The sequence below is a fragment of the Scleropages formosus genome, chromosome 9, assembly GCF_900964775.1.
Source record: "Scleropages formosus chromosome 9, fSclFor1.1, whole genome shotgun sequence".
Taxonomy (NCBI): Eukaryota; Metazoa; Chordata; class Actinopteri; order Osteoglossiformes; family Osteoglossidae; genus Scleropages; species Scleropages formosus.
In genome coordinates, this window is record NC_041814.1 from 12309915 (window position 1) to 12336364 (window position 26450).

At 44.9% G+C, this 26450-nt stretch overlaps 2 protein-coding genes across 4 annotated transcripts; one reads left to right on the forward strand and one right to left on the reverse strand.

Annotated features, from left to right (window-relative positions):
* Positions 1-936: 936 nt before the first annotated feature.
* On the reverse strand, positions 937-12819 carry LOC114911243 (leucine rich adaptor protein 1). Of its 3 annotated transcripts, none has more exons than XM_029254595.1 (3): positions 12415-12819; positions 11801-12054; positions 937-1750 (listed from the first exon to the last, which is right to left on the reverse strand). In XM_029254595.1, exons 1-3 carry the CDS (start codon positions 12491-12493, stop codon positions 1067-1069), a joined length of 1017 nt encoding a protein of 338 aa, XP_029110428.1. In that variant the 5' UTR covers positions 12494-12819; the 3' UTR covers positions 937-1066. The 3 variants fall into 3 exon arrangements, with proteins under 3 accessions (XP_029110428.1, XP_029110430.1, XP_029110429.1); XM_029254597.1 differs by lacking the exon at positions 12415-12819 and adding an exon at positions 12249-12254; XM_029254596.1 differs by having other exon boundaries at positions 11801-12492.
* A 5395-nt stretch (positions 12820-18214) lies between these two features.
* On the forward strand, positions 18215-26072 carry ttc22 (tetratricopeptide repeat domain 22). Its single transcript, XM_018734260.2, has 7 exons — positions 18215-18803; positions 19036-19091; positions 19322-19437; positions 20160-20278; positions 21007-21168; positions 23549-23701; positions 23885-26072. The coding sequence occupies exons 1-7, from the start codon at positions 18237-18239 to the stop codon at positions 24416-24418; spliced, it is 1707 nt and encodes a 568-aa protein (XP_018589776.2). The 5' UTR covers positions 18215-18236; the 3' UTR covers positions 24419-26072.
* The last annotated feature ends 378 nt before the right edge of the window (positions 26073-26450 follow it).

Here is a 26450-nt window from a genome sequence, read left to right on the forward strand (position 1 = left end):
TTCACTGGACCATCACCTACAGTACTTCTTTCTGCATTATTACAAACGGTTTCGTCAAACACAGACATTTTGCTTTTTACTGATTGTCAGCACTTCCCAAAGACTAACCGAGTAAAGACTTACCCGTCCGTACATATAACCTCCAGAAGCTGCATAGCATCCACAAATAAATTCAGAGCTCACAATGATCATAAAGAAACTTCAAATACTGTAAGTGGCTAAATATTCACCCGATTACTTTAAGCCACAACACAAAGGTGCAGTTGGCTCGAATAAGAATTACGAGCACAGTTTCTTTACACCGATTACAACTGTACTGAAACGAACGTGGTTACCGAAAGCAACAAAAAGAGTCATGTTCACATTTGCTAACACATACACTACGAACTGGTTTAAAAAGAAATAGTACTGCAGTTATCACTTACGCTAAAATTAAGACATTATATGAATCTACAGTAACACCCATTGCTAATAAGTACACTTCATAGCGACACGGTATTACTAACTAAATGTGGTGTCAGACCTTCAAGAGTGAATCAAAACACTGAATCAAAATGTTGGTCTATCAGAAAAAGAAACAAACAATGTTTAGTGCAGCCAATTAGAAAGAGAGGTTTTGGCACAGCCAGCTATATGACGAGGGCCAATTCTTTATTGGTTTCTAATTAATAGCCTGTGCGTAGCTGGAAAACGTGATTAAATCTGGCCCCAATTCTTGCCATCAAATCAAGGCTTTTGATGACAACAGTGCTAGCAAATTCCCAGAGAAAGTGAGCTCCTGAAAACACGACCACTTCTCGCAGATGGGCTGACTCAAAGTCTGCATGATGTTTATTATTTTCTCTAGCTGCTCGTGCTGTAAGAGACTGTCATGTAAAATTGCCATGCTGCATTATGCTTTAAAGTGTATGAAACAGTAACTACCACCAATACTGACATTGATCTTTAGTGGCTCTGCATGTGGACTAAATATGACACTGCAACTGGTGAAAATAAGGAATTAATTGAAAGTAGCTAAATTAAAATTGAAGGAACTAAACTAAAAATGAAGTCTCGATTTCTTCTCTCACAAAAATGTCACATCGTCCTGTGACTGCACCCAGTGCCAGTGAGAATCGTATTCCAGGTGCATTTTACTGTTCAGTTTGCAACTCTCCAAGTCAATTTTGCCATTCTTGTGTGACTTTTCTTTCGGGCTTTGGTTCTGGCTCAATTTGTCTTGGTCGGCCCCCTGCTCACCACCCCTTACAGGGAACCCATTACTCATGGCGGCCTGTGTATGAGTAGTCTCCTTAGCGCTGGAGGCTGCTTTCATGGGCTCAACAACTTTGGACATTTCCAGTCCTATCTTAGGCCAAACTGGAGCCTCTCCCTTGGGCCGCTCAGCCTTGACCAATGGGGAGCCCGACAGACCCCCGCTCCGGCCACACACCTCCTTCCCAAAAGGGGTTAGGCAGGGCACCGATTCCGAGCTGGACTGGCAGTACTCATCCAGATCGTCAGCCAGCGTATCCAAATAACTGCCAATGGAAATGTTGTCCAGCCTGTCGTTTGGGTCCTGCAGGCTGCTCCAGCTGCCCCGCAGGGAAGCATCGGGACCTTCAGCCAGGCTGTATTGGCTGCTGGTCAGGCTGCTGCAGCGGCTAGTTAGGGTACCACGCTCCTCCAACAGCCACTTGACTGACTCGATGCCCTCATGCACAACCATCAGCTGCCGCAGGATTTTCACATCCACGGAGCGCAGATATACCTGAGTGAAAGCAAGAGGTAAGAGAAGGGGTGAAATGCAATGCAAGGAAATTAATCTGAACATTGTTGGTTTAAATGCCGACATTCCAAGATATTTCACCGCACAGTAAGATAGTAAACCTGCTGATTCAATACACACTCAGACATAAAAATCTAAGTGAAATTCTTATATGTTTTAAAGAAAAATGAAGTGGGAACATAAGGGACAGAATAGCTGTGGTACTGAGACTGGGATGCAAGTTATGATATAGCAGGAAAAGAGGAATATTAAACAATATAAATGTATCTGACAATTATCGTATGTTCTCAAGAGAGGCGCCAAGAACAAGGAATGTTGAAGAGTAAAAAAAACAGTGACTCAGCAGTGGGTAGTATAGCTGTCTCAAAGATTTAAGGTTGTGGGTTCAACCCAGCCCAGCTGTCTGTGTGTATTCTCTTTTATATTAAAATTATATTCCTCCCACCATCTAATGATCAGCAGTTCACAGCAACTTGTCAGAAATAATGTTTAATCCATAGCGTTCTCTCCAGCCCACCTAGGGTTCATGAGATGAGTGCCAAAACCTAGATTGCAAGAATTTTACATTTGCACATTTACGCTGAAAAACGTTCATGTTGAGGGACTTCTACACACGAGGATGATGAGTAAGCATAAGTGTGTGACGCCTTGGCTGAGCAGCAGTCCATGAAGCAGCCGTTTCAAATAACTATGCTTGCTGGACATATCCCAGCCCAACAAGACGGCAGCCAGCTGGACGCATCACGTTCATAAATAGCAGCCTAATCACAGTGATGGTCCAGGTGGAACTGAGTACACGGGCCAAGGTGCCAATCTGGAAGGTGCCACACACATTGCATGCTGCTGCCATACAGAGAAGCCTGGCTCCCATGAGCTTGCTGGTGAGTACCCACCATTTTAACAGGTGCACCAAGCAGAACAAAACAGAACTAATGAAAAAATGGTACTTTGCTAACCGGTGGTTCTTTTCACACAGATACACATATCTAAGATCAATGTGGTGAATGATCAGTGATCGACGTGATGAATAACAACTACATAACACAGAATTTGTTAAAAACAAATAAAAAGCCCTTCATTTTGTACGAATATTTTTTTCCTATAAAGTTCATTTCAATCAAAAACACATAACTACTGGTTAATTGGAGAATTGGTTTTAATGAGTTATTACCACTCAGTAAAGTGGTGCAGTGTTAGTTACTTGCTTTTGCTATTTAAGAACCATTTAGGAAGCCAACCAAAGAGCTGATGTACTGCCAGACCACTAGACCTTTTAATGACACACAGATTAATTGTTTTTCATGTATTAATTAAGGCTGAAGAGTTTCCAAGAAATAATAAAAAAAAATCCCTCCACATAGCTGAAAAAGCATCACAGGAAGAGCCCATTTGATGAACAAAAAGTTAATTAAGCAGAATTACGTTCTCCCTACATTCAGCAGTACTACTGTGACCCTACAGGTCAATCAATATTCCAGCCTAATGGAACTCATTGATTATCCTGCACAAACTGCACTTTACTTGAATGAATTTTGGATGAATGTTCTTTCATGGGAGTGCTGCTGGGTCTCCATAAAATGGTATACAGCATAGAGAAATTGTTAGTTGCAGTTATAGAATACATTTTAGAATATAGCTGTACTATACTCCATACTCAGAAGTCATATGTCTACAGATTTTCAAAACACACACACACACACACACACACACACACACACACACACACACACACACACACACAGAACCGCTTGTCCCATACGGGGTCACGGGGAACCAGAGCCTACCCGGTAACACAGGGCGTAAAGCCAGACGGGGAAGGGACACACCCAGGACGGGACGCCAGTCCGTCGCAAGGCACCCCAAGCGGGACTCGAACCCCAGACCCACTGAAGAGCAGGACCAGGTCCAACCCACTGCGCCACTGCGCCCCTGATTTTCAAAACAAATACATGCAATAAGGTCAACATTTCTATATAGATGCTATACATTTACAGGATTTGTATACAGATATTGTACCTTATATACATGTTATACAAAGTGAAGGGTCTACAGCTCTGGGCACAGTAATACTTTACATTGGAACAGTTTCACTACCCAGTATTATGGGAGGGGTTGCACAGAAAGCAATGATAATAACGGAACACTATAAATGACTCGGGGGGTGCAGTGGCGCAGCAAGCTTGGCCAGGTCCTGTTCTCTGGTGGGTCTGGGGTTCAAGTCTTGCTTGGGGTGCCTTGCAACAGACTGGCGTCCCATCCTGGGTGTGTCCCCGCCAGCCTCACCCCGTGTTGCTGGGTTAGGCTCCGGTTTGCCACGACCCCGCTTGAGACAAGCGGTTTCAGACTGCGTGTGTGTATAAATGACTCCCTGTATTGGACTTTGAGCTGACATGCATAGCTGCAATATGATTTTCCAACATACAGTCCAAAAAATCTCACTTTTGCTGTATATAATACAAACCACAAAATACACCACTGTAAAGCTGGAAAGAACTTTGAGTTAGATTCCAAATATGATTTTCCAAAAGACACAATATAGAAACCACAGCTCAAGGTCTGCTAAAACCAAACTGCAAGGAATATCATATTAAAACCAGGCTCTGTTAATGCCAAACTCTGTGAAATGCAGACATCAAAAAAGGCAACAGTGGAGTCCAGCATTGCCCTGACCAGTAGCACAAGGACATGGAGGTGCAGTGTGCAAAAAAATACTGAAAGAGTAGTGAGAATCACCAATTTTCAAGCATATCGCTAAACATAAATAAAAAACACTTAAGTAGTGAAAGTAAATGCACTGACCTGGTAGCCAAGACTAGCCCCACCCTGCAACAACCCAGCGTAACTCAAATCTGAGGATCTGTTCATTGTTTCTGATTTTGATTCAAATACTTATGAACTTGGCATTAAAATACGAAAACTTATCTATACTGAGGACTACGCAGACCTTGCCGAGATCTTTAGTAAATCGCGCACATCTGCCCTACCTCCGCACCGCCCATGAGACTGTGCCATCGACCTCCAGCCCAGAACCACCCCTCCAAAGGGCTAAGTTTACACGCTTTCTCTACCAGAACAGAAGGTCATGTAGGCATACATGACAGAGGCCTCATCCCTGGGTATTATTAGGCCATCCACCTCACCAGTCTCCACAGGTTTTTTTGTGGAGAAAAAGGACAGTGGTCTCCGCCCCTGCATTGATTACAGAGGTCTCGATGACATCAACATTAAATATCCACATCCCCCTGCCTTTGATCACGGCTGCGCTTAAACAGGTCCACGGTGCACGGGTCTTTACCAAACTGGACCTCCGCTGTGCGTATAACCTTATCCAGATTAAGAGAGGGGGGTTCGTAGAAAACCACCTTCAGCACTAGGTCACTACAAGTACCTGGTTACGCCTTTCTGGTTAGCCAAAGCCCCCTCTGTGTTCCGGGCTTTCGTTAATCACGTGCTGGGTGATTTGGTTAATAAATGCGTACTCGTGTGCCTAGACGATATCCTGGTGTTTTTGATGGTCGAGCATGTAACCCATGTGAGACAAGTGCTTGGTTGCCTCCTAGATAATGGCCTCTTCGTCAAGGGGGATAAATGTCTGTTTCACCAGGAGCGGGTTTCTTTCCTGGGTTTCATCCTTGGTCCAGATGGGCACAGTATGGTGGCAGTGGACCCAGCTAAGGTCCAGGCGGTGCTGGATTGGCCCCGTCCGACCTCCGTGAAGGCCCTACAATGGTTTTTGGGGTTTGCAAACTTTAACCGCTGGTTCATTTGCAGATTCAGTAGCCTCGCTGCATTCCTCACCTTTCTCCTGAAGGGCAAATGGTCCCAGCTCTCCTGGCCAACAGAGGCCTGTGAGGCTTTCCAGGATCTCAAGCGGCGGTTTACAACCTCTCCAATCCTTAAGCACCCCAATCCATCGCTACCTTTTGTTGTTGAGGTAGATGCCTCAACTGTGGGTGTCAGGGCGGTTTTGTCACCGAGGCAGGGAACCCCAGCCAAGCTCTATCCGTGTGCATATTTTTCCTGTAAGCTGTTGCCCGCCAAACGTAAGTATGACTGGTGGCCCTCCCTTCGGGAAGATGTCCAGAAGTTTGTGGAGGTGCATGAGGTATGTACTCAAGCTAGGACCTCGAACCAAAAACCTACAGGGCTTTTGGAGCCCCTACCGGTTCCAACCAGACCTTGTTCCCACGTAGCAGTACACTTCCTGACCGACTTACCGCCCTCCAAGGGGAATACAGTGATCCTAGTGGTGTTAGACCGGTTTTCTAAGTCCTGTCATCTGATTCCCTTGCCCCGACTTCCCACTATCCTGGTCATGGCCGAGCTTGTCTTTCAGAATGCGTTCCGGATCTTCGGGTTACCCAAGGACATTGTCTCAGACAGAGGTCCTCAGTTCATGTCCCAGGTATGGAGGCTGTTAGCCTTGGAGTGTCCATTAGCCTTACTTCCGGGTACCATCCTCAGGCTGACGGACAAGTGGAGCGACTGAACCAAGACCTTGGTCGGTTTCTAAGAAGCTGCTGCACACAAGACCAGACCCAGTGGGCACGGTTCCTGCCCTGGGCCGAATACGCCCACAACTCCTTGTCACATTCCTCTACAGGCCTGTCCCCTTTCCAGTGCGTCCTGGGTTACTAGCCTCCTTTATTCCCCTGGCACCCTGGTTCCTCTGAGGTCCCCACTGAGCATAACTGGTTCCTGAACAGCGAAAGGCGGCTTGGCGAGTGGTACAGGACCATCTACAACAAAGCGTACACCAGTACAAGCAACAGGCCGACCGACACCGCAGCACCTTGCTTTTCCAGCCTGGGCAATGGGTATGGTTTTCTACAAGGGAGATTTGCCTGAAACTACCATCCAAGAAGTTCAGCCCCTGGTCTATAGGCCCATACAAAATCCTTTGCCAGATCACCCCAGTCACGTACCGGTTGCAGTTGCCTCCTCATTTACATATCTGTCCCACATTCCATATCTCCCTTCTGAAGCCTTACAGTACCTCCCTGTTCCAAGCCACCCTGGGAGACCTGACACCCCCTCCAGTGGAAGTAGATGGGGAAGTGGCCTACACTGTCCGCGCCCTCCTCGACTCCAAACGCAGGCATGGGGGCCTGTACTACCTCACAGACTGGGAGGGGTACAGCCCTGAGGAATGCAGCTGGGTACCAGCACGTAATATCCTCAATCCGTCCCTCATCTCCGATTTCCAGTGGGACCATCCAGATAAGCTAGATCTGCATCCCAGAGGCTACCCCCCTTCCAGGCGTCATAGGGCAGCTGGAGCCGCCCGTAGGGAGGGGGGGAACTGTCACATCCACGCCCACATCATCGACAGCACCTGACACAGGTCAAGCACCGGACACCAATAAGTACACATACCCTTAAAAGACCCTCCTCTGCTTCCGTTCCCCTGCGGAATCCCACTGAGACAACTGTCCCGCTGCGCTATGTCCTGCTCTTCCTTATCCTTTGCTTCCTGTATCCATTCTCCAGCTTTCCACCCTTCGCATTGTCCCCTGACCACATCCATGGATCCTCACTCTCACTCTGACCTCTGATAGACCGACTCTTTGCTTGTCCCCGACAACGAGAACTCGCCTGACCCCTTGGTTCCAGACAAACAATCCTGCATTTGGGTCCAGTCGCCCTGGCATCCTCGGCTCCGCATGACAATTATTTCCTCTCCTGGATGGGTATACTTCTTAATCACAGATGACAGCACGAGTTTTTAATCATTTTCATTTTCTATCAAAAAAAAAACTCATCTTCAAATTATGAATTCCCATCAGTCTTTCATTTTAATTAAGTGTACTCACCATTTTGGTTTTCACTGAAAAGCATATAAAAGGGATAATCAAGCAGACAGTCTCTAATTATTCCATGCCTAATATTTTCATTAGTCTCAAAAGGCTCTGTAGTCCATCTGTTCCGAATGGGTTCTGTGAAAGAGTCACAGCTGAGGTGTCAAAACTCTACATGCCTCCAGGACATGGCATGATGATGTCTTCCTGCCTGAGGAAGCAGATTAGATGATCCAGAAAGAGGATGCCTCACATGCAGCACCCCCTCTGTCTAGCTACTGTCAGAGACAGCAGACATAGGACTCACATCTTCCACAAGCTCTGTCTCAAGAGTCCGTCACAGTGCATCAACATCAGTGAATCAGTCAGAGGTTGAGCCACCTTCTACTGGGCTGCACTGAGCTACATTCATTGTCAACATATTTCTGACAGGCTGTACATTGTGATTTGCATGTTTTTGCATGATAAACAAGATGTTTTTGAAAAATTACATAAGATAACTTGGTACAGCAAGGAGTTTTTCTGCATGTGAGCATGTTAAAAAGTAATGTAAAATAAAAAAGATTAAAAGCACATAGAATACAACATTATTTTCCTATTTATTTATTTTTTTGCATGTATGCATTTGGGACAGTTAATTCGACGAAATCTAAGTATGAGCATCAATGAGGACTTGACAAATATTAGTATTCTGAAACATGATCCCATGGTGTCAAAAGACTGAGGCTGAGATAATGAATTCTTTCTCTACACCAGCAGGTATGTCAGGAATCTACAGCCACTGAAAAACTGATTTTCTCTTTAAAAACATTTCTGAAGTATTTCAGCTGTAAGAGCTACTAAAGCTTGTACCATATCTGCATAAAAATAAATGTTCCAGTCTTAGAATGCAAATATTTATACAGTACTGGACTGTACACAGTGCTGTCCTTAACCCAAAGTAACCTCTTTGAAACATGGACAGATTACATTGTCACAGCCTGGCCAGACTCCCATACCATGGTGAAGAAGGAGGCGAAGCGGGGGAGAGAGAATGACACAACACAGTCCTTCACATGGGGTCATGGGCTTGAGCAAAGGGTAATAATTTGTCCAATAACATTTAAGAAGGAATGTGCATGCTTGTTTTTTTTTTTTTTTTTTTGGAGTAAGAATCAAGCCACTGTACTTCACCAAATGAAGCAGATTATGAATTCCAGTGGACATCACTGAACAAGTGGTCAACATAAAGCTCTATCTCTGCATGTAGCTCCAATCTCAAAGATTCCAACATTTATTCAAGTTCATTTAGTGATCTTAATCACCCAGCATAGGGATTAGTTATGTTTCAGATGTTAGCTATGTTCCACATCATTTATGCTTCTTATGAAGGATTTCAGATGTTTGTCCCAGTTTGTTCAGCTTGCTTTTTACTATTTTTCTATGACTTTTCTGGAGGCTCCTGCAATAAGGGGATTCTTATTTTTTTTTTTGTTTTTTGCTACAAAAACTAGGCACAAAATAAAGATTATTTTATTTTGCACTGCTTGTATGTGCACAAGATTTGTTACATGTCGAGAGAAAAAAAAAATACTGATATCAGCAAAGTTAACATTTAAGAGACCTCAGGGATTTTAATTTAGGAGGAAACTGTTCTGATGATAACAAGGTCCTCCGGAAGGGGCTGACTGCAGGTTTCAATAATTTCAAATTTTGTCCTGAGCGGAATGTCTGTTTTCAACTGAACGTATGCAGCTTGAAATTGTCAGTGCTGGTGAATGTAAGAGTGAGAATCTACTGCTTTTATCGAGTTACCAAAGTCCTTTTGTGTTGCAATTTCTCTTCTCGGTTTAAATAAAAATAAAAACTGAATGAATTAAGCAGTTAAAATGACCTGAAGCAGCACTCGTGAATGCAACACCTGCGTTATTTCAGCAGCAACAGCATAAAGACAGACCGCCGGCCCCTTCTGAAATACTATAGAACCGAGGCACCTAAACATCAGTCTGGTCATTATGACCACAGGCACAGTCAGCACATCTGTCTTCATCCTTGGAATGCAGGGCATTCCATACACATGGAAAACAAAACATCCGCAGGTCACCAACAAACACTGCTTCCATGGAAGGTCTCACGTAGGCACTTGTGTTTTGTCTTTAAGAATGCAATAACATGTTGCACTTTGAATGATATTTCCTAAACTTTGACAGCTTCACAACACACAGAACAGGCTTTCCAGCCTGTATTTTCTTCCACTTAGACTAAACATGTGATGCTAAAGTTCAGCCCCAAACAAGACCACCCTAAACACCTAACATTTGTACACCACAAAGCAGTATATAAATGTGCAAAAAAAAAAATTCTACAAAATTATGGTAAAAATATTTTGGTCTTGGGTCTCCATAATTAAAGGTAATGAGACTTAAAATTGGGTGCATTGACAACTAAAGTAAAATGTAAATTTTAAAAAATGGAACTTAAATGGTATGATTTAAGAAATCGCAAAAAGGAAAACTGACAAAAAGCACAACTGACATATTTACCGATATGCAATGAATAAAATAAACCAGTACTTAAATGTGTAAATGAGAACTGACTTTCAGTTCAGAAAAATAAGGAGACTGAGTAGACTAGAAAAAAATGTGTGCTAAAAGAAAATATGAGCAGGTCAGATTACAAGGCACAGCTAGCTGATACCATTTCACTGCAGTAAATACCTGTGAGTGGACAGCACTGGTAGCCTATGTGATAAAGTATCGATTAAATTCCCAAGCACACACTCAAGGATTGCACATCATGTCTTTGTACTCATAAGCTATGGAATGACCTTCCTCTCGGCATCATGTCTGCTACCAGTCTTCTGACCTTCTGACAGCTGTTAAGATCTCATACCATCGGTCCTTGTCTTGGAATCATCTAAGCATCTCTTCCATTGCTTTCCCAGTAATTCACTATCTTCTTAACCTTTCCTTGTTTGTAACAACTTCATTTACCTTCAGAGTGTGTAATTCTCCTTTATTAAATGATTCTTCAGTCATGACATACAACGATCTTGTCTGAGCAGAGACACATTATTGCATCCTTGACATTCAGTGTTGTCTGATTGTTGTCTTGTGGCCTTAACATTTCTCCCTTGCGGTACTGTTGCACCCAACACCGCAAGCTAGCTTGTACAAAGACCTCAGTTAAAGAAGCATTTTTATTATTATTATTATTATTATTATTATTACTAGCAGTAGTAGTAGTGGTGGTATTGGTAGTGACAGCAGAAGTAGTGTTTTACATAAAAGCACACACACACACACACACACATTTAGTCACTTAGCAGGCACTTTTCTCCAAAGCGACTTCCAACGAACTCTATGTAGTGTTATCAGCCCACACACCTTATTCACCAAGGTAACTTACACTGTTAAACACTACTTACACTGGGTCACTCATCCATACATCAGTGGAACACACTTTCTCTGTCACTCTCACACACACACACACACACACACACACACACACACACACACATTGGCTGAAGCCGCTTGTCCTGAGCGGAGTCACAGCAAACCGGAGCCTAACCCGGCAACACAGGGCGTAGGCCTGGAGGGGGTGAGGACACACCAGACCCACCAGAGAGTGGGACCTGGCCAAACCTGCTGTGCCACCACACCCCCCATAATAACAATAATAATGATATTATTATCTATCTATCTATCTATCTATCTATCTATCTGTTACCATGTAAACCCTAAAAACATCTTATTCAAAGTTGGAGCCAGAAATGGCAAGAAACATAAACAGAATATATAAGACAGAAAGTCTATGAGGAAAAGGGCAACTATAAAATACATTCTTCTATAAAGCAGATGACACGTCACCAGTGGCAGAATGAAATGTGACCACCACCAGGCTGTCAGTACTGATAGCCTCTTACAGAACACAGCGCACACACACACACACACGCGCGCGGGCGCATGAGACACAAGAGATGCCTACTTGACTCGACGGGCATGGTAAAAGATGGTGCAGATGAGGTATACCCTGCTAAAGGATCCACTGAGGTCGAGTACAGTAACAACAGTGTCTGCTGTACGGACGTCCGAAAAGAAGCGGCGGCGGAGCTCAGCGGGGCTGCTCGCGCGCACGGGTTAGCGGCGCGCTCGTCCCTCCTGCGCCGCGAGCAATAACGCGTCTTTGAAGTGACATTTCAACATTTTAATTGAGCGGAGAAGGACACATTTATCGGGCCGTGACCCTCCCTCACCATTTCCCCCCGCAGCTCTCTGATCTTCTCGGCCAGGCCGTTCCTGCAAGGTGCGCGCTCCCGCTCCCGATCCCGATCCGCGTCGCGCTCCCGGCTCCGCTCGTCCCCCGCGGGATGCGCGGCGCCTTCCTCCCGCATCCAACGCAGCAGTCCGTCCGGCGTTTTCCTCCCGAGCTTCACCTCCAAGTCCTTCAGATCCGGCAGAGTCTCAGAAACGGCTCCTTCCTCCATCGTCTCCTGCTGCCACTCTGCAACTGGCACCATCAACTTGCATCAAGCGCCTTCTTTATTCGTTCATTCGTTCATCCAGCTCTCTGTGCGTCTGTCTGTGTGTGTGTGTGTGTGTGTGTGTGTGTGTGTGTGTGTGTGTGTGTGTGTGTGTGTGTGTGTGTGTGTGTGTGTGTGTGTTGTGCGCGAGGAGTACGGCGGCGCGTGACCACACTTTTACCGTGCAAAGCCGTGAAAGGTCGTAATTTAAAAAAAAATAAATTAATTAATTAAAAAAAAACAGGAATAAAATGTTCCTTCGTGAGTATAAATGCTGTACATAAAGTGAATCACGGCAGCATGTGATGCTGCACAACGACCCACGCGCATCCAAAAAGCCCACGCACTTTCGGCTGGTTCATGTGGATACTGCAAACGCCATGCTTTCCATTTAGGCTGGAAAACGCTGCGAAATCTCCACCGCATTCCTTTTTATTCCGTATTCAGTGGCAGGTCCGTAAATGTCTCACTGTGCGCCTCTTTCCAGAGACGCGTTCGCAGCGATCCACCACGGTAAACACGGTAAACAGCCTCTTCTTCTGTTCTGGTAGGTAACGAGACCGCAACAAAATAAATCATCATCATCACAGCCAAAAAAGAACTCGGACCCGCGCAAATCACGCGTCGTCGCTGGGGGGGGGGGGGGTGTACAGTCGACAGCTGACACTTTCAGTTGTTCCCCCAGAAACACCGCACGTGAGACGTCAAAGCCTGGTGAACTCCACGGACGCTACGATCCACCTGCCTGAAAGCCACCGCCGCAAAATCTCACAAAGCGCACTACACACTTTTCGTTATTACGGTAATTGTGCTCTATTACCGTATTATTTATATTACAGAAGCACTGGCGTCGATACAAACCGAGTAACATACCGACAGCCATCTGTTACACAGCGCAATTTGTTCTCAGAATTTTTTTCTGAACGTTGAAGGGAATGTTTTGCAAATATGAATGATGGTGAAGGGACGTTGTACCATTATTTATGTAAACGGTGGACAAGGTTGTGTTTAGAATCTGAATAAGAATTTACTTTTAACATTACAAAATTTTACTTGCAGGAATGTGCGATGTTTGCATTATTATTATAATAATAGCGGCCCCCCACAGAGCTACTAGAAATGTACATGTCTCTCAGGGGCAAGCTTAACAAAGACGCTTCAAACAGTACAAAACACAGAACACTTCAGAATCCCCTGGGTCACTCCCAGCCCCCCTGCTGCAACCCATGGTTAAGGGGTTCCCCCCCGGACTCCCCAGAATTCCACTCTCGAACACTGAACATAAATAGGACGACAACCAATCAGAAACCACACACAACTATGTACACACACATAAACACTAATACCAACTATTTACACATTTACTCCCCTCAGCGCTATTACATTATTATTGTGTGTTTTCCAGAATAGGACAGTCCTTTCTTGAAAGTGACACAGAAACATTTGGTTATGAAATTATAATACTTTATCATGCCACTTGCTACCATTATGGTTCATATTTAGGTTGTTTATCAGAGTAAAATATGCATAAAAACTAAAATACCATCAAGAAACATTAAATGGCTTTTATGGAATGATGATTTGTTTTTCCTGTGGGGCTTGCATATCACCCAGAAAAAAACTGTTCTATGAAAATCTAACAGATTAGAACTATAAACTATTATATATACGTTGGTGTATTGGATACATGTATCACACAGATTTATCTATTTTCACTGTCATGCACTCAAGTTTGTAGTGCCTGGACTGTTTCCCACAAAACACAGGCAGTAAAGCAGCCTTGAGCAGAGTACACACTGGTCACTGTGTGTGTACACATCAAACACACATTCATGTACTTACATTTATTCATTTAGCGCACAATTTTCTCTAAAGCAATTTACACGGAACACTATTTAATATTTTGCTAACACATTTTAGATCCAATGTGTCTCACAGTATTTCATATACTACCTACAGTCAATCACTCATCAATACTCCAGGCCAATGTACCACTCACGCTCACACTCACACTATGGGCAAGTCAGAGCTATCAGTTCATCTGAAACATGTCCTTAGACCCAGGTGAACTCAAAGAGGACATACAAACTCCATACAGATTGAGTGAGGATCCAACCTACATCCACTTTCTCTGTGCAGGCGCTATGAGACAACTGTGCCATTGAAACTGAACCCTGGTGCTGCCCCAAGGCATTGAGGAGTTTCCAGTTCAGCTGAACAACATGCCACTAGGCTGTGAGAGAAAACTGGACTCCAGGAGAAAACCGATGTAGAACATGTTAACATCAAACAGACAGAGCTGGACTGAACTCTAATGCACAAATCTTTAGATATAAAGTAGTAAGACTGCCCACTGTGCTGCTTAAATATTTATAAGCATTGCGATAGAAAGAGATGTGTTTTGAGACCTCTTGATTGTTTCAAGGGATTCAGCAGTTCTCGGAGGGGCTCATTTTGCCACAGTTAAGAACCTACAGTCTTTTTGATTTTGACACTCATGTGTGGGACCACCAAGTGGCCACAGATGGAGGAGTGTTGCAGTCCTCTGGAGTGTAGGGACTCATCAGGCCATGTAGGTATTGGGGTTCAAATCATTTGACTGTCTTCTAGGCTATGACCAGACTCTTGATCTTCATATCAGCAGCTATAGAAAGCCAATGAAGGGAGACAAAAAGAGATACATGGGAATGCTTTGGTAAGTCAAACCCAACTTGTATTATGGTATTCTGAGTCACCTGGAGAGTCTTGCTGGCAGAAGCTGGAAAACATGACATCAAAGAGTTGCAATTGCCCAGGCAGGATATTACCACATCCTGGATGAGGAGCTGTCTAGAGTATGTTGTGAGGCATGGAGGAATCCTGCAGATAACTAGTGGTTACCACCAGACTCTTTGCTGATGAAGTGGATGAAATGAGCAAACTCACCAGACTGATAGAGAGTTCCTGACAAGTGGATAAAGTTGGTGTGAGATGAAGGCTCTCAGTCTTGGAGATACTGAGCTTTAGATAATAGCTAGCTATCCAAGTAAAGATGACCAAGAGGCAAACTGCAATGCAAGTGGATATATCTATGGAGGCTTGTTGAAAACCAGTTGAAAGAGACTGAGGGGAAGACTAGGAACCACGCCAAACCACCTAGTAAGATCCACCTGATAGGTAAGATTCAAGCAATTTCAGTGCCGGTACATAGATTCCAAGCTGTTCTGGAGAGAAAGGTAGGATCTAGTGGTTAAGGGAGATCAAGAAGAAGACACTGAGGAGAGGGAGATACCTCCAACTCACTTTAGAGCTTTTGTCACTGCAAGGAAGGCAGTCTAGGTTCCTTCAGGGATTCGTGAAGGAGATCATTCTGAACAAGGAATACAGATAACTGGTTGTAGGCTCCATGCTCCAGAGTTTATGAGAAGAAAGGGAGAAGAGAGAGTGGTCGGTAGTTCTGGACTGAGTTTGGGTCCCCGAGGGTGAAATGTGAACAGTTTTAAAGGCAGATTTGAATATACCACTGTATAGTGAGGAAGAAATAAAAGAAGAGTTGCAGGGAAATGTAAGAGAGGAGAAGGGATGGGATTCAGGGAGCAGGTGATGTCATGGAATGATAGCAGAAGGACAGAGACACCACTTTCCTTGATGGGTTGAAATGTGGGGAATGAGGCTTTACTAGGAGTTCTGGCATGGATGACTATAATCTTATTAATCTTGAGTGGCTGATTGAAAATTGTACCAGTCCTTGGCTAGTTAATTCATCTTGCTTGACAGGTTTACTGTATCAGGTCTGTGACAACAGAAAAACATTAGATAACAGGCTTAATTGTGGATCACAACATACATGTGTGTAAAATACTAAATATACAGTACAGTATATGATATAGGTTTTACATGAACTGGCCCTCATCAGACTCATATAGTTACAGTGTTTTGATACAAACCAAAAATAATCAATTCAAAATATTTATTAAATCATTTGAATATTTTAAAAATTAAGTAAGTTTATAGTAGACCAAAAGCAAGAGAAATATATTACATTTATTGGCTGTGGGTTTCACACACACATTGTCTGAAAGCACTGGTCCCAAACACGGTTGCGGTGAACCGAAGCCTAACCCGGCAACGCAGGGTTCAGGGCCGGAGGGGGAGGGGACACACCCAGGACCGGATGCCAGTCCGTCGCAAGACACCCCAAGCAGGACTCGAACCCCAGACCTGCCAGAGAGCAGGACCCAACCAAGGCCATTGCCCCACTGTGCCCCCCCGTGGGTTGCAAGAAATATTAGTATACAGTACTGTATAGATGAAATGAATAGGTAATAAATGTGTCTGAATTTTTGTTTATACCAGTCATGCAGTACCTTTCCATGTATAATATAGTTTATGCATATTTTATTTCATTGGATTAAAATAGGCTAATTGTAAAAATAACTCATATGTCAGTAGGTTGTAAAATTTCACTCAGAAAATTCTTATATGATGGCTTCAGTCATTGTTTTAACAAAGGTACCCATTCAGTACGCAAAGGGTCTTTGCATACAGGGCATTGTGAAACGAGATGCCTTTTGATATGAAAACATATTTTCCTACACTGCAAGAGTACTTTGCATATGAGCCTGGTTTAAAATCTCCTCTCCTCCACCCCCACTAAGGAATCACAGTATGTGACGCAGCTCATTCACCTTCTCTACTTTCAGCCCCTTTGGGATGACATCACCAAACAGCCCACTGCCTATAATATCATTTCAGGAAGGAGAAAAAAAAATAGAAGACAAATCCAACAGTCTCATATTTTCCAGATGAACTAAGGGAAACGTTTTAGGAAAAAAAAAAAAGAGACCAAAAGAGCGAGAAGCTCAGTGACAAGGGACTGTTGATGGCTATACTGAATGAGCCTGATCAAACACTGCTGCACGGGGGAAGCCACTAAATCTAATGCCTCCACATGGGAATAAAACAGTAAGTTCAAGTCTCTATGAGCTGTACTAATTGAAACAGCACAAGGGAGAAAATAAAATACACAAAAATGTAAAACGGGAAAAAAATGAACAGGCTATTGAATATTGGAATATTAAGAAGAAAATGTCAGTTGATTCATAATCAGAGACAGAAATCAGCTCAGTGTTTGCAGTTTCCCATACCCTCTATTGACAGCTATGTCTTATCACTATGTTATATTTCAAATCATATCTCACCATGTGTATCTACAGTAAATTAAAATGCTTCCTTGGTTTAATAATGGTGGTGCGGTGGGTTGGACCGGGGCCTGCTCTCCAGTGGGTCTGGGGTTTGAGTCCCGCTTGGGGTGCCTTTCGACGGACTGGCGTGCTATCCTGGGTCTCTCCCATTCCCCTCCAGCCTTACGCCCTGTGTTGCCAGGTCAGGCTCTGGCTCCCTGCGACCCCGTATGGGACAAGTGGTTTCAGACAATGTGTGTGTGCGTGTGTCTGTGTGTGTTTGTGTGTGTGTGTGGGTTTAATAATAAAAGCCTACTTTTTCTATCCATATTTCAGGAGTGCAATGAATTCGCCCTCTAGTGGCGACGTTGGGAACTGCAGCTGTCAGAACAACGGCTGCCTCGTGTGCGTGTGTGCAGCGCATCATCACAATACAACAGTGATACCCCAGCACATGAAATTAAAAGATTCTGCTTTGTCTTTGATAATGTTTGCATCAAGCCATAACTGGACAGTGTTTTAAGAAACAGCCAGTTATGAATTATAACCCGGGCAAATTCACAAAGTACATGTATTCATTTATGTGACTTTTTTCCAATGTATAATAATACTTTGGTGCAATACCAAAAATGTCAATTATATACTTATACTTATAATATTAAGTATGAGAACATGGTGAAAGAAACCCTTTCTTCAGCAGCCCCACACTGCCTGCTGGAATCAGTGCAGCAAGAAGAAGTCTCTGATCACGTTACTCTTTGGCAGCATTATTGCTCCTGATCTTCATGCCTGCCAACAAATATGCATGCAAATACACAATGCATGTCTCAGACATGCTCATCTGCAATAATAAAATGTAATATTTTGCCAAGGGGGAAGGCCTGCACTGTGACAGCCCTTGTTCGACAGCTTGATCTGTCCCCTCCCCTGATGTCCCGCCTAAACCTGAATTACCTGTCCACAGGGAGCAGACAGAGACAGCAAGTTGCAGAGGAGTGGAACAAACCATGGAGGAAGGCAGAACGGGCGAGGACATCGAAGCTCTGATTGAGGGCTTCGAGTACATTCCCGGCCACTTCCATCTGGAACTGCATCTGAACTGCGAGCCAAGCGGACCAGCAGAGCTGCGGCAGCGAGACACGCGTCTCAAACAGGACAGCCTGCGTGCCGAGCTGGAGGCCGAGGCAGGGTTCCAGCAATACGCCGTGCGCAACTTCATGGGCCTGCTGTCCTTCCACCTGGACAAGCTGGGGGTCGCCGAGGAGACCTTCCGGAGCATCTGCGAGGAAGACCCAGGAAACCTGAATGCTTGGGCCAACCTGGGCCACGTCTACGACCAACTGGGGAGGGAAGCCGAGGGGGCCGAGTGCGTGGAGAGGCTCTCGGCGCTCATGGGGCTCGACCACGGCGAGCTGAGCTCGGGAGAGCCGCGGCTGCTGGCGGCACGCTGCCTGGCCGAGCAGGCCTACGCGCATCCGTGCGACGTGGATCTCAACAGCGATGAGGATTTGAGGGAGAGGCTGACGGCGGCGCTCACGTTGTACAACAAGGCGCTGCGCTACGGCGGCCAGCTGGTGAGAGCACTTCACTGTGCAAAAGAGAGTTCACTAGTAAAGAAAGATAAAAATGCAACAGTTTTCCTGCGATTCCACCTGAGATTACGCAAAAAGCTTAAACAGACTACACTGTGAGTTTATAGTACAACTGTCCTGCATTAACTATAAGAAACAATAGTGTTGCATCTAACACTACCCATCACTGCTGGTGTGCATGGTGAAAATACAGTGTTTTTTTGCTTGTTCTTAGGTACCCACTGAAGAGAAGAGGAGCTGGTACTTTAAAATGGCCACGCTGCATATAAGGTATCCGTGTTTTTTCATGCGGCCTGTTTACAATTGTCCTTTCAGCTCATTAGCTCGTGCTTTCCTGAAAGTGTCGTGCACTTTAAGTCATTCATAGAGCTAGAGAAGTTTCCGGAGCGGAACGTGCTGCCCACCATGGCTCGGCTTCACAGCAGGGACTCTGGACCGCAGTCACCTATTCTGCCGCAAACAGCTGTGTTTATTGATATTTCTCTTCGTTCACTGCTTAGGGCAGAGAGCATGATGAAGGGGAAGGAGGATTTGGAGTACACCAGACTGTCCCACTTTAACAAGGCGTTGAAGCTCCTCACGGAAACCATCAAATCCGAGAAGATCCATGACAAAGGTAGGGTTGTGCTGACGGCTGTGGGTCCAGGCCTTCCAGAGCAGAGCGACCGTGTACACCCCCGTGCGTGCTATAAGATCAGTGTTTGGGGTCGGAGTTACTTCGGTAATAGCAAGCCTTCCTCATACCACGCTGGACATGTAGAGTAAAGTCTGAAAGAAACCTTCTCAAGCCTGAAAACAAAATGATATTTGCTTTTCATCGTTAAACTCAGTGAACTTGGCTACGTACGGTGCTGCTTGAAAGTATGTGACCCCCTGGTGTCCCTTAGTTTTACCACAAAATGGTTATTGGATGAGAAGCAGTCTTTCTCATCCGACACAATAGGTGCGTGATGACCAATTCCATATGTTTGTTTAGAGGAAATCATGAGTGTAGAAAAACAGAAGTGGTGCAGGTGCAAAAATAAGTGAACCCCAGGTTGCACTGGTTAAACCAAGTAGGTAAGTAGAAACAGGTGTGTAAATCATAATCCTGTGTTTATTTTATTAGTTTAAAATTTAGATTTTATAGATTTATTTCAATATATTGTACATGAACAATGACTAAAGGGTTCACATACTTTCAAGCAGCACTCTATCTTTCAAAACCCACCAGTCCGGACTGCTGTTATGGGGGACCGAGAGCCTGTAGCGCTGGCCACGTCCTTCTTGGAATGTCAGATAAGGTTTACCAGTGAGCTGAAGCTCACCTGCTGTCCTCTCCTTCCTCCGCTGCCGTAGCCCTGGCCTGGTGTTACGTGGGGGTCATGCTGGAAAGGAAGGACGAGTTCTCCATAGTTCCTATGTCCGTCCACGACTGCGGCTTCTCTGGATCAGACCCGCTGTCCTGCTACGGAACAGTGAGTATGAGAATGAGACGCTGTCCTTTCGCCTCTATTTTATTAAAGTAATGCATGGATGGCGTCCTACACCCACTTTCACCAGGTACTGGCTTACCGTGGATAGGGGAAACACTTGCTGACAAAGAGATTGAAGATTTTTTCCTTCTGGGTAGTTAAAGCATCAGTCAGCTGGAGAAACTCACAGACTGCCAGTCAATTCATAATACAACACCAAGGGTGTAACAACTGGGGGGCATAAAATATTAGTAATGGTACACAGTGGAGGGGGGTGTGGTGGCGCAGTGGATTGGACCGGGTCCTGCTCTCTGGTGGGTCTGGGGTTCAAGTCCCGCTTTGGGTGCCTTGTGACGGACTGGTGTCCAGTCCTGGGTGTGTCCCCTCCCCCTCCAGCCTTATGCCCTCTGCTGCTGGGTTAGGTTCTGGCTCCCCGCAACCCCAAATGGGACAAGCATTTCAGATAATGTGTGTGTGTGGGTACACAGTGGAGGAGTTATAGACATATACTGGGCTGATACATCACCCTGCCCCCTCCCCCAGTTATGCTCATCTATACCACCATTCTTTACTGCTTCATGCCACAGTAAATACGCTGGGCCTTGTTCTCATGCACACCTGCAAGGATTGGGGTGTCAGAAGATTCAGGCTGGGCAACACAATTCAGCCTGTAAGGCTGTGTGTGTGTATGTGCGCGCTCTTGCTGCAGCCAAATTTCTCTGTCCTTCCAGGCTATCAAGCTTGCCAACGAGGATGCGTTCATCCTAAACCGCCTGGCCAGTGTTTTCTTCCTTTTAGGGAAGTATGAGATGGCCATGGGGATCTGTAACATGGCCCTGAATGTACTGCCTGACGCGGAGCTTAACTGGCAAGCTTACTACACCCGTGCCAAGGTGAATCACTCTATGATCATCCCGTATATTTTAGTATGTTTAATTAACAACAATAATAGTAAACAAGCATAAACCACTATCCTTCTGATTAGAGGCAGCAGGTAGTGTAGTGGTCACGGCTGCTGCCTTTGGACTTCCCAGCTCCGGCTGTAGTATCCATGAGCAAAGTACTCCAGTAAAATTACCCAGCAGTATAAATGAGTGAGTACTTATGAGATGCTTTCCAGAAAAGTGTCAGCTAGATGCACATTAATTCATTTAGCTGATTCTTTTCTCTAAAATCAACTTACAATTTATACAGCTGGGTAATTTTACTGGAGCAATTTCAGGTAAGTATGTTGCTCAAGAGCAGGGGCGTAGCCAGAACTTTTTTTCAGGGGTGGCCAAGTAAGACCCAGTGATTTCACTGAGGTGGCTAAAAAAAAAAAAAAAAATCACAACTGTGATATATGCTGTACCAAAAGCAAAATCTACAGCCAGAAATTATATAAATTCTACAGAATTTATTACAAATGTACACAAGAAATTACAGGCGCAGTACTTAGAAAGGTCTGTAAAAACATTATACTATCATTTAATACAATCCTTATTCTACATTATTTGTAGATGCTAATGATGCCAACTGGGTATTGGAATTTTTTTTTTTAAATGTTTTTAGACACGGGGGGCGTGGTGGTGCAGTGGGTTGGACCATAGTCCTGCTCTTCGGTGGGTCTGGGGTTCAAGTCCCGCTTGGGGTGCCTTGCGACGGACTGGCGTCCCGTCCTGGGTGTGTCCCCTCCCCCTCCGGCCTTACGCCCTGTGTTGCTGGGTAGGCTCCGGTTCCCCGTGACCCTGTATGGGACAAGCGGTTCTGCAAATGTGTGTGTGTTTTTAGACACAATTGATGTAACCTACATACCTGGTGGGCAATGACTGACTACATGAGTGGCTACTGTTCTCTGATTCTGGTCTGATGTGCGTTGTGTCTGTAGAGCTTCTCCACAAGCTCTCTCTTGGACTGTATCTCTGCTTCCTCCTTGTCTCTCTTAGCAGCGCACATTCCCCTGCTTCTTCTTCCCTCTCTATGGCATTCATTTTCCTGTTTCTTTGTCATTTTCAGTTTTACTGCTACTAGTCCTCAGTTTATAAGAAAGGAAAGTATTGTAGTGTCCCCCCCCACACAGAGCTACTAGAAACCAGCTTAGCAAACAGGGTAAAAGAAACATGCTCTTTATTGAAAGCATACATGTCTTCCACAGCAATCTTAACAAAGACACTTCAGATAGTATAAGACACAGAACACCTCAGAATCCCCCTGGGTCACTCCCAGCCCCCCTGCTGCACCCCATGGTTAAGGGGTTCCCCCTGGGACTCCCCAGAATTCCGCTCTCGAACACTGAACATAAATAGGACGACAACCAATCAGAAACCACACACAACTATGTACACACACATAAACACTAATGCCAACTATTTACACATTTACTCTCCTCAGCGCTGTTACAGTATCTTCATATCTTCCCCTGCTTCCCTTTTGCTCTCTACAGTTTAGACAAACGCACCTATCAAGAAACACTTTTATTTTTATTAAACTGAATAGTTACTTACAAAAAACAGTGACAGACTCATGTAAGCGTATAATGTGGTAACATTATTTTTAAAAATTAGCTAGCTAGCAGTTCCAGTAACTTTAGCTAACATTAGCTAAGTTATGCGATATAATGGTAAGCTAACGTTTGTTTCTCACGATGAAACATCGCAGTACCTCAACTTTATCAAACTTTCACGAAATGGTAGTGAAATGTAGGTAAACAACACTGATTTTACTCTCCCGATCACCGTATCCTCTTGCGTTGCTCTCTTGGGGTTGGACTTGGCCCGCAGTAATGCTCCCGAAATTGAATTTTACCACTCCAGTCCTACTCCTCCCTCCTACACACAGAGGTTTGTGCTGTGCGGGCGGTTCGCGGCTCCTCAGCCTAGTAGCGCCGCACACGCTAAGCTTGGTCTGGCAGGCGTCGTACAAGTTTGAGCGGTGAAAAAAAGGCACCCCTCAGTGTTGGCAGAGTGCTTTGCGCTTCAGGGGTGGCCAGAGGGATGGCCAAGGTTCAGTCAGGGGTGGCACTGGCCACCCACGGCCACCACGTAGCTACGCCCCTCCTCAAGAGTATTGCGGCTGGAGGTGAGAATGAAATCTGCAACCTTCATGTGCAAAGGTAGCAGCTCTGACCACTACACCACCAGCTGCTCAAAGATATAAACTTTGGAACGGAATAAACGGAGTGAACACGTCAACTGTTACATTTAATGCAAATTAAAATGCACTGGTAATGCCTGGTTAAGGTACATAAGACATTTAGCGAAGAATGAAATGACGTGAATGTTGTGACGTGCACAGATCAACCTAACAACATATGTGAGAGACCTAGAGAAGGCTAAGCTTGGTCTGGCAGGCATCCCAGACCGCAGGAACCTGGCAGAGGCCAAGACGGACTTGGAGCGAGTTCTGAGCATACGCCCGTGTTTGAGGACACACCTCGAGATGGGCCAGGTGAGAGTGCGTCGTGTGTTGTGATTGAGACAGAAGCTCCCACGGAGTGCTCCGTCCTTCTCCGCGCATCGGTCACGTTCCCACATCGGGAAACTTCCGTCAGTTAAGACGTGTGGAGATGAGGTGTGAACGTTCGGGTGTGAGAATTCCTGCGGTGTAACTGCTCTTTGGCCACGGCTCCAGGTGTTTTACTACATGGGTGTGGACGCCCTGCAGGAGAGCCTGCTGGTGGATGAGGAGGCGCTCAATGACGCCCTGGTGAGTCTGTCGCAGGCGTTGCAATGTGAGCCCGGCGACAGCCTCCCGGAGCTGCAGCTGCTGCGCGGCCGCTGCCTCCTGCTGAAGGGAGAGGAACGCAACGCCGCAGAGTGCTTCAAGCGGGCCCTGGAGTTGGAGCCGCTGGGCAGCAGGGACACAACCGCTCTGCACTGTCTCCTGGAGACCCTACTGGCCCTCTTTGCGCAGAGTGGCCCCGACCCCGGGCCCGCCCTTACGCAGCTGGAGGTGTGGGTGCGACGAGCCGAGGAGAGGCACCCCCCCGAGGTGGTGCAGGCGGAGATCCGAGCGCTTTGCCGCACCCGCACCGAGGAAGTGGCAGAGCTGTCCCGTGCGCTTATCCGCTCGGGCCGACTAGACCTCGTGCGACTCCTGCTGTCAACGGTGCAGCCCAGCCGGCCGACCACGAAGCGACCATTCAACAGATCGCAATCCGTGTGAGAGAAGTCGGAGAATTTCGAATGAGGACGGGAGGCAACCAACACTAGCAATGTGCAGTACTTCATACTGCTGTGTCTTTATTTCTGACTGAATTTAGGATGTGAAAATAATGTGATGCAAAACCTGCATTAACTATGTATTTGTGCTGAGAAAAAAGACAATCCTATTTTGTTGTATTGGCCACATGGATTATGGTTACATGGAATATGTCTATAGAAAGTTCAGCAGGAAACCAGAGAACGTTTTGAAAATTGGAAATACTTTCAATGGCATGAAAAAGGATTTGTAGAAAAGTACAGACAGAAAGTAGGTTATCGTGTTTGGAATTATTTGGTAGACTGAGCTCGACGAATACCAGTCGCGTTTGAAAATGTATGGAAGAATGTGGGGTGGTGTTAGAGAGGTCTTCTCACTTTCGGAGAAGAGCTCCTGTCAGCAGTGACATGCCCTGGCTCTGACTATCTGGAGTTCATATATTCTTGCGGTTTTATTATGAGTTTCCTTCCACATTCCAAAGACATTCTCTTTAGGTGAATTCAGACTCCACATATCTGATTGTCATGCTTGACATTTTTCTCAGTTTGTGCACTGGTAACGAGCACGCATGGGTGGCTGTTATAGATAGCCTTCTGAAATCAATGAAATGTCACACTAACACATAGTTATGTGGCTAGAAAAAAATGAGATAGTCTCTAGATATGGAGATTAAACTGTTCCGGATACTGAGAATGCTTTAAAACTTGTCATACTATGTGCTCTTTGAGTCCAACAGTACATCCATTCATCCATTTTCATGAACCGTTTGTCCTGATCAGGGTTACAGGGGTCCAGGGACTATCTTGGAATCACTTGGCAAGTGGGTGGGTGTTAAGGGTAAATATCTATCTCCACTTAATTCTGCTGGAAATGAGAGCATACATGAATGCAAACCCTTCTCATGTTTTAGTTGCCACTGACCAGCTTGCAGTTTGCTTCCTTTGCAGTTGCCTTATTTAAAAGTGTTTTTCAGGTATCACTTTTCAGCATCTTCATCTATCAAGCTTCTCTGCCTCTCCTTGACTTCTCTCACTCACACTTTAGAAGCTTAGGTGTTTTTTAGGCCTGTGCACAATGTGCACCTTTTAATTAAAGCTTTATTCTGTAAGTACATTACTACCATGCATTAAAAATTTGTTTAAAAGTGAGTGGCAAATGAGCAGCCAACAGGTTTGCACAACAGAAACAGATATTGAGCAGAGGCAGGTGTTACGAAGGGCTTGTGCTAGCTTGTCTCTCCAGACCGCTCAGTCTTCGACAGGCTGTTTGTGTTCCCACGGCTCGGTTCTACCTCTGACTCTAGTGCCAGTTCATGCAGTGTTCACAGCTCCATCATTCACATTGTTGTACATATGCAGCTTGATTAGCAGTTTTCTTCAGGATTATTTATAAGCCAAAGATTTGCGTGTTTCTTAAAACCACACATTATGGAATCTAAAAAATGGAAGTGTGCTTTTACTTGCATTTTGAGAGCTTCTTTTACATGCTTCAAAAGCCACTGTGAGCCAAATGTAGAGTAACTTATGTTCATAACTTTCAAGAGGTAAAAATTAGACCCTTGTGCTTTCTTCACGAGTCTTTTAAATTTTGCATACAGCTCCACTGGTATAACCGAAAGTGTATTGTGAAATCTGTAAACATTGACAATTAAAAATGAATCCTTTCAATTCACAAGTTTGCATTTCTTGAATACTTCCTTTTTAAGCTTTCATGACCAAGTAGAGGAGCTTTTAAACCCCACATTTTCTGTATGTCATCTTTGACTTGATCTCTACAGTAGACTAGTTTATCAAGTATGTTGCGTTACCAGTCTCACCACTATGGGCCATAGCTTTTCTCATTAAATGTGATAGTCCTTGGGTGAAAAATGTAACAACATGGATAACTATCACAGCTAAAATAATATCAGTAAACATAAGAACCATGAAACAGCTCAAGAGCTATCTGTGACATTCCTCAAGAAAGAAAACAGCAGGAAGTAACGTCCTTTCAGTTA

Coding starts and splice junctions, on each gene's coding strand:
- LOC114911243 (XM_029254595.1), bottom strand. CDS start 12,493: ATGCGGTGGAGATTTCGCAGCGTTTTCCAGCCTAAATGGAAAGCATGG. Junction 12,055..12,414: donor TCCACATGAACCAGCCGAAA/GTGCGTGGGCTT, acceptor TGATGGTGCCAG/TTGCAGAGTGGCAGCAGGAG. Junction 1,751..11,800: donor GAGAGCTGCGGGGGGAAATG/GTGAGGGAGGGT, acceptor GCTTTCACTCAG/GTATATCTGCGCTCCGTGGA.
- ttc22 (XM_018734260.2), top strand. CDS start 18,237: ATGGAGGAAGGCAGAACGGGCGAGGACATCGAAGCTCTGATTGAGGGC. Junction 19,092..19,321: donor ATGGCCACGCTGCATATAAG/GTATCCGTGTTT, acceptor TTCACTGCTTAG/GGCAGAGAGCATGATGAAGG. Junction 19,438..20,159: donor CGAGAAGATCCATGACAAAG/GTAGGGTTGTGC, acceptor CCGCTGCCGTAG/CCCTGGCCTGGTGTTACGTG.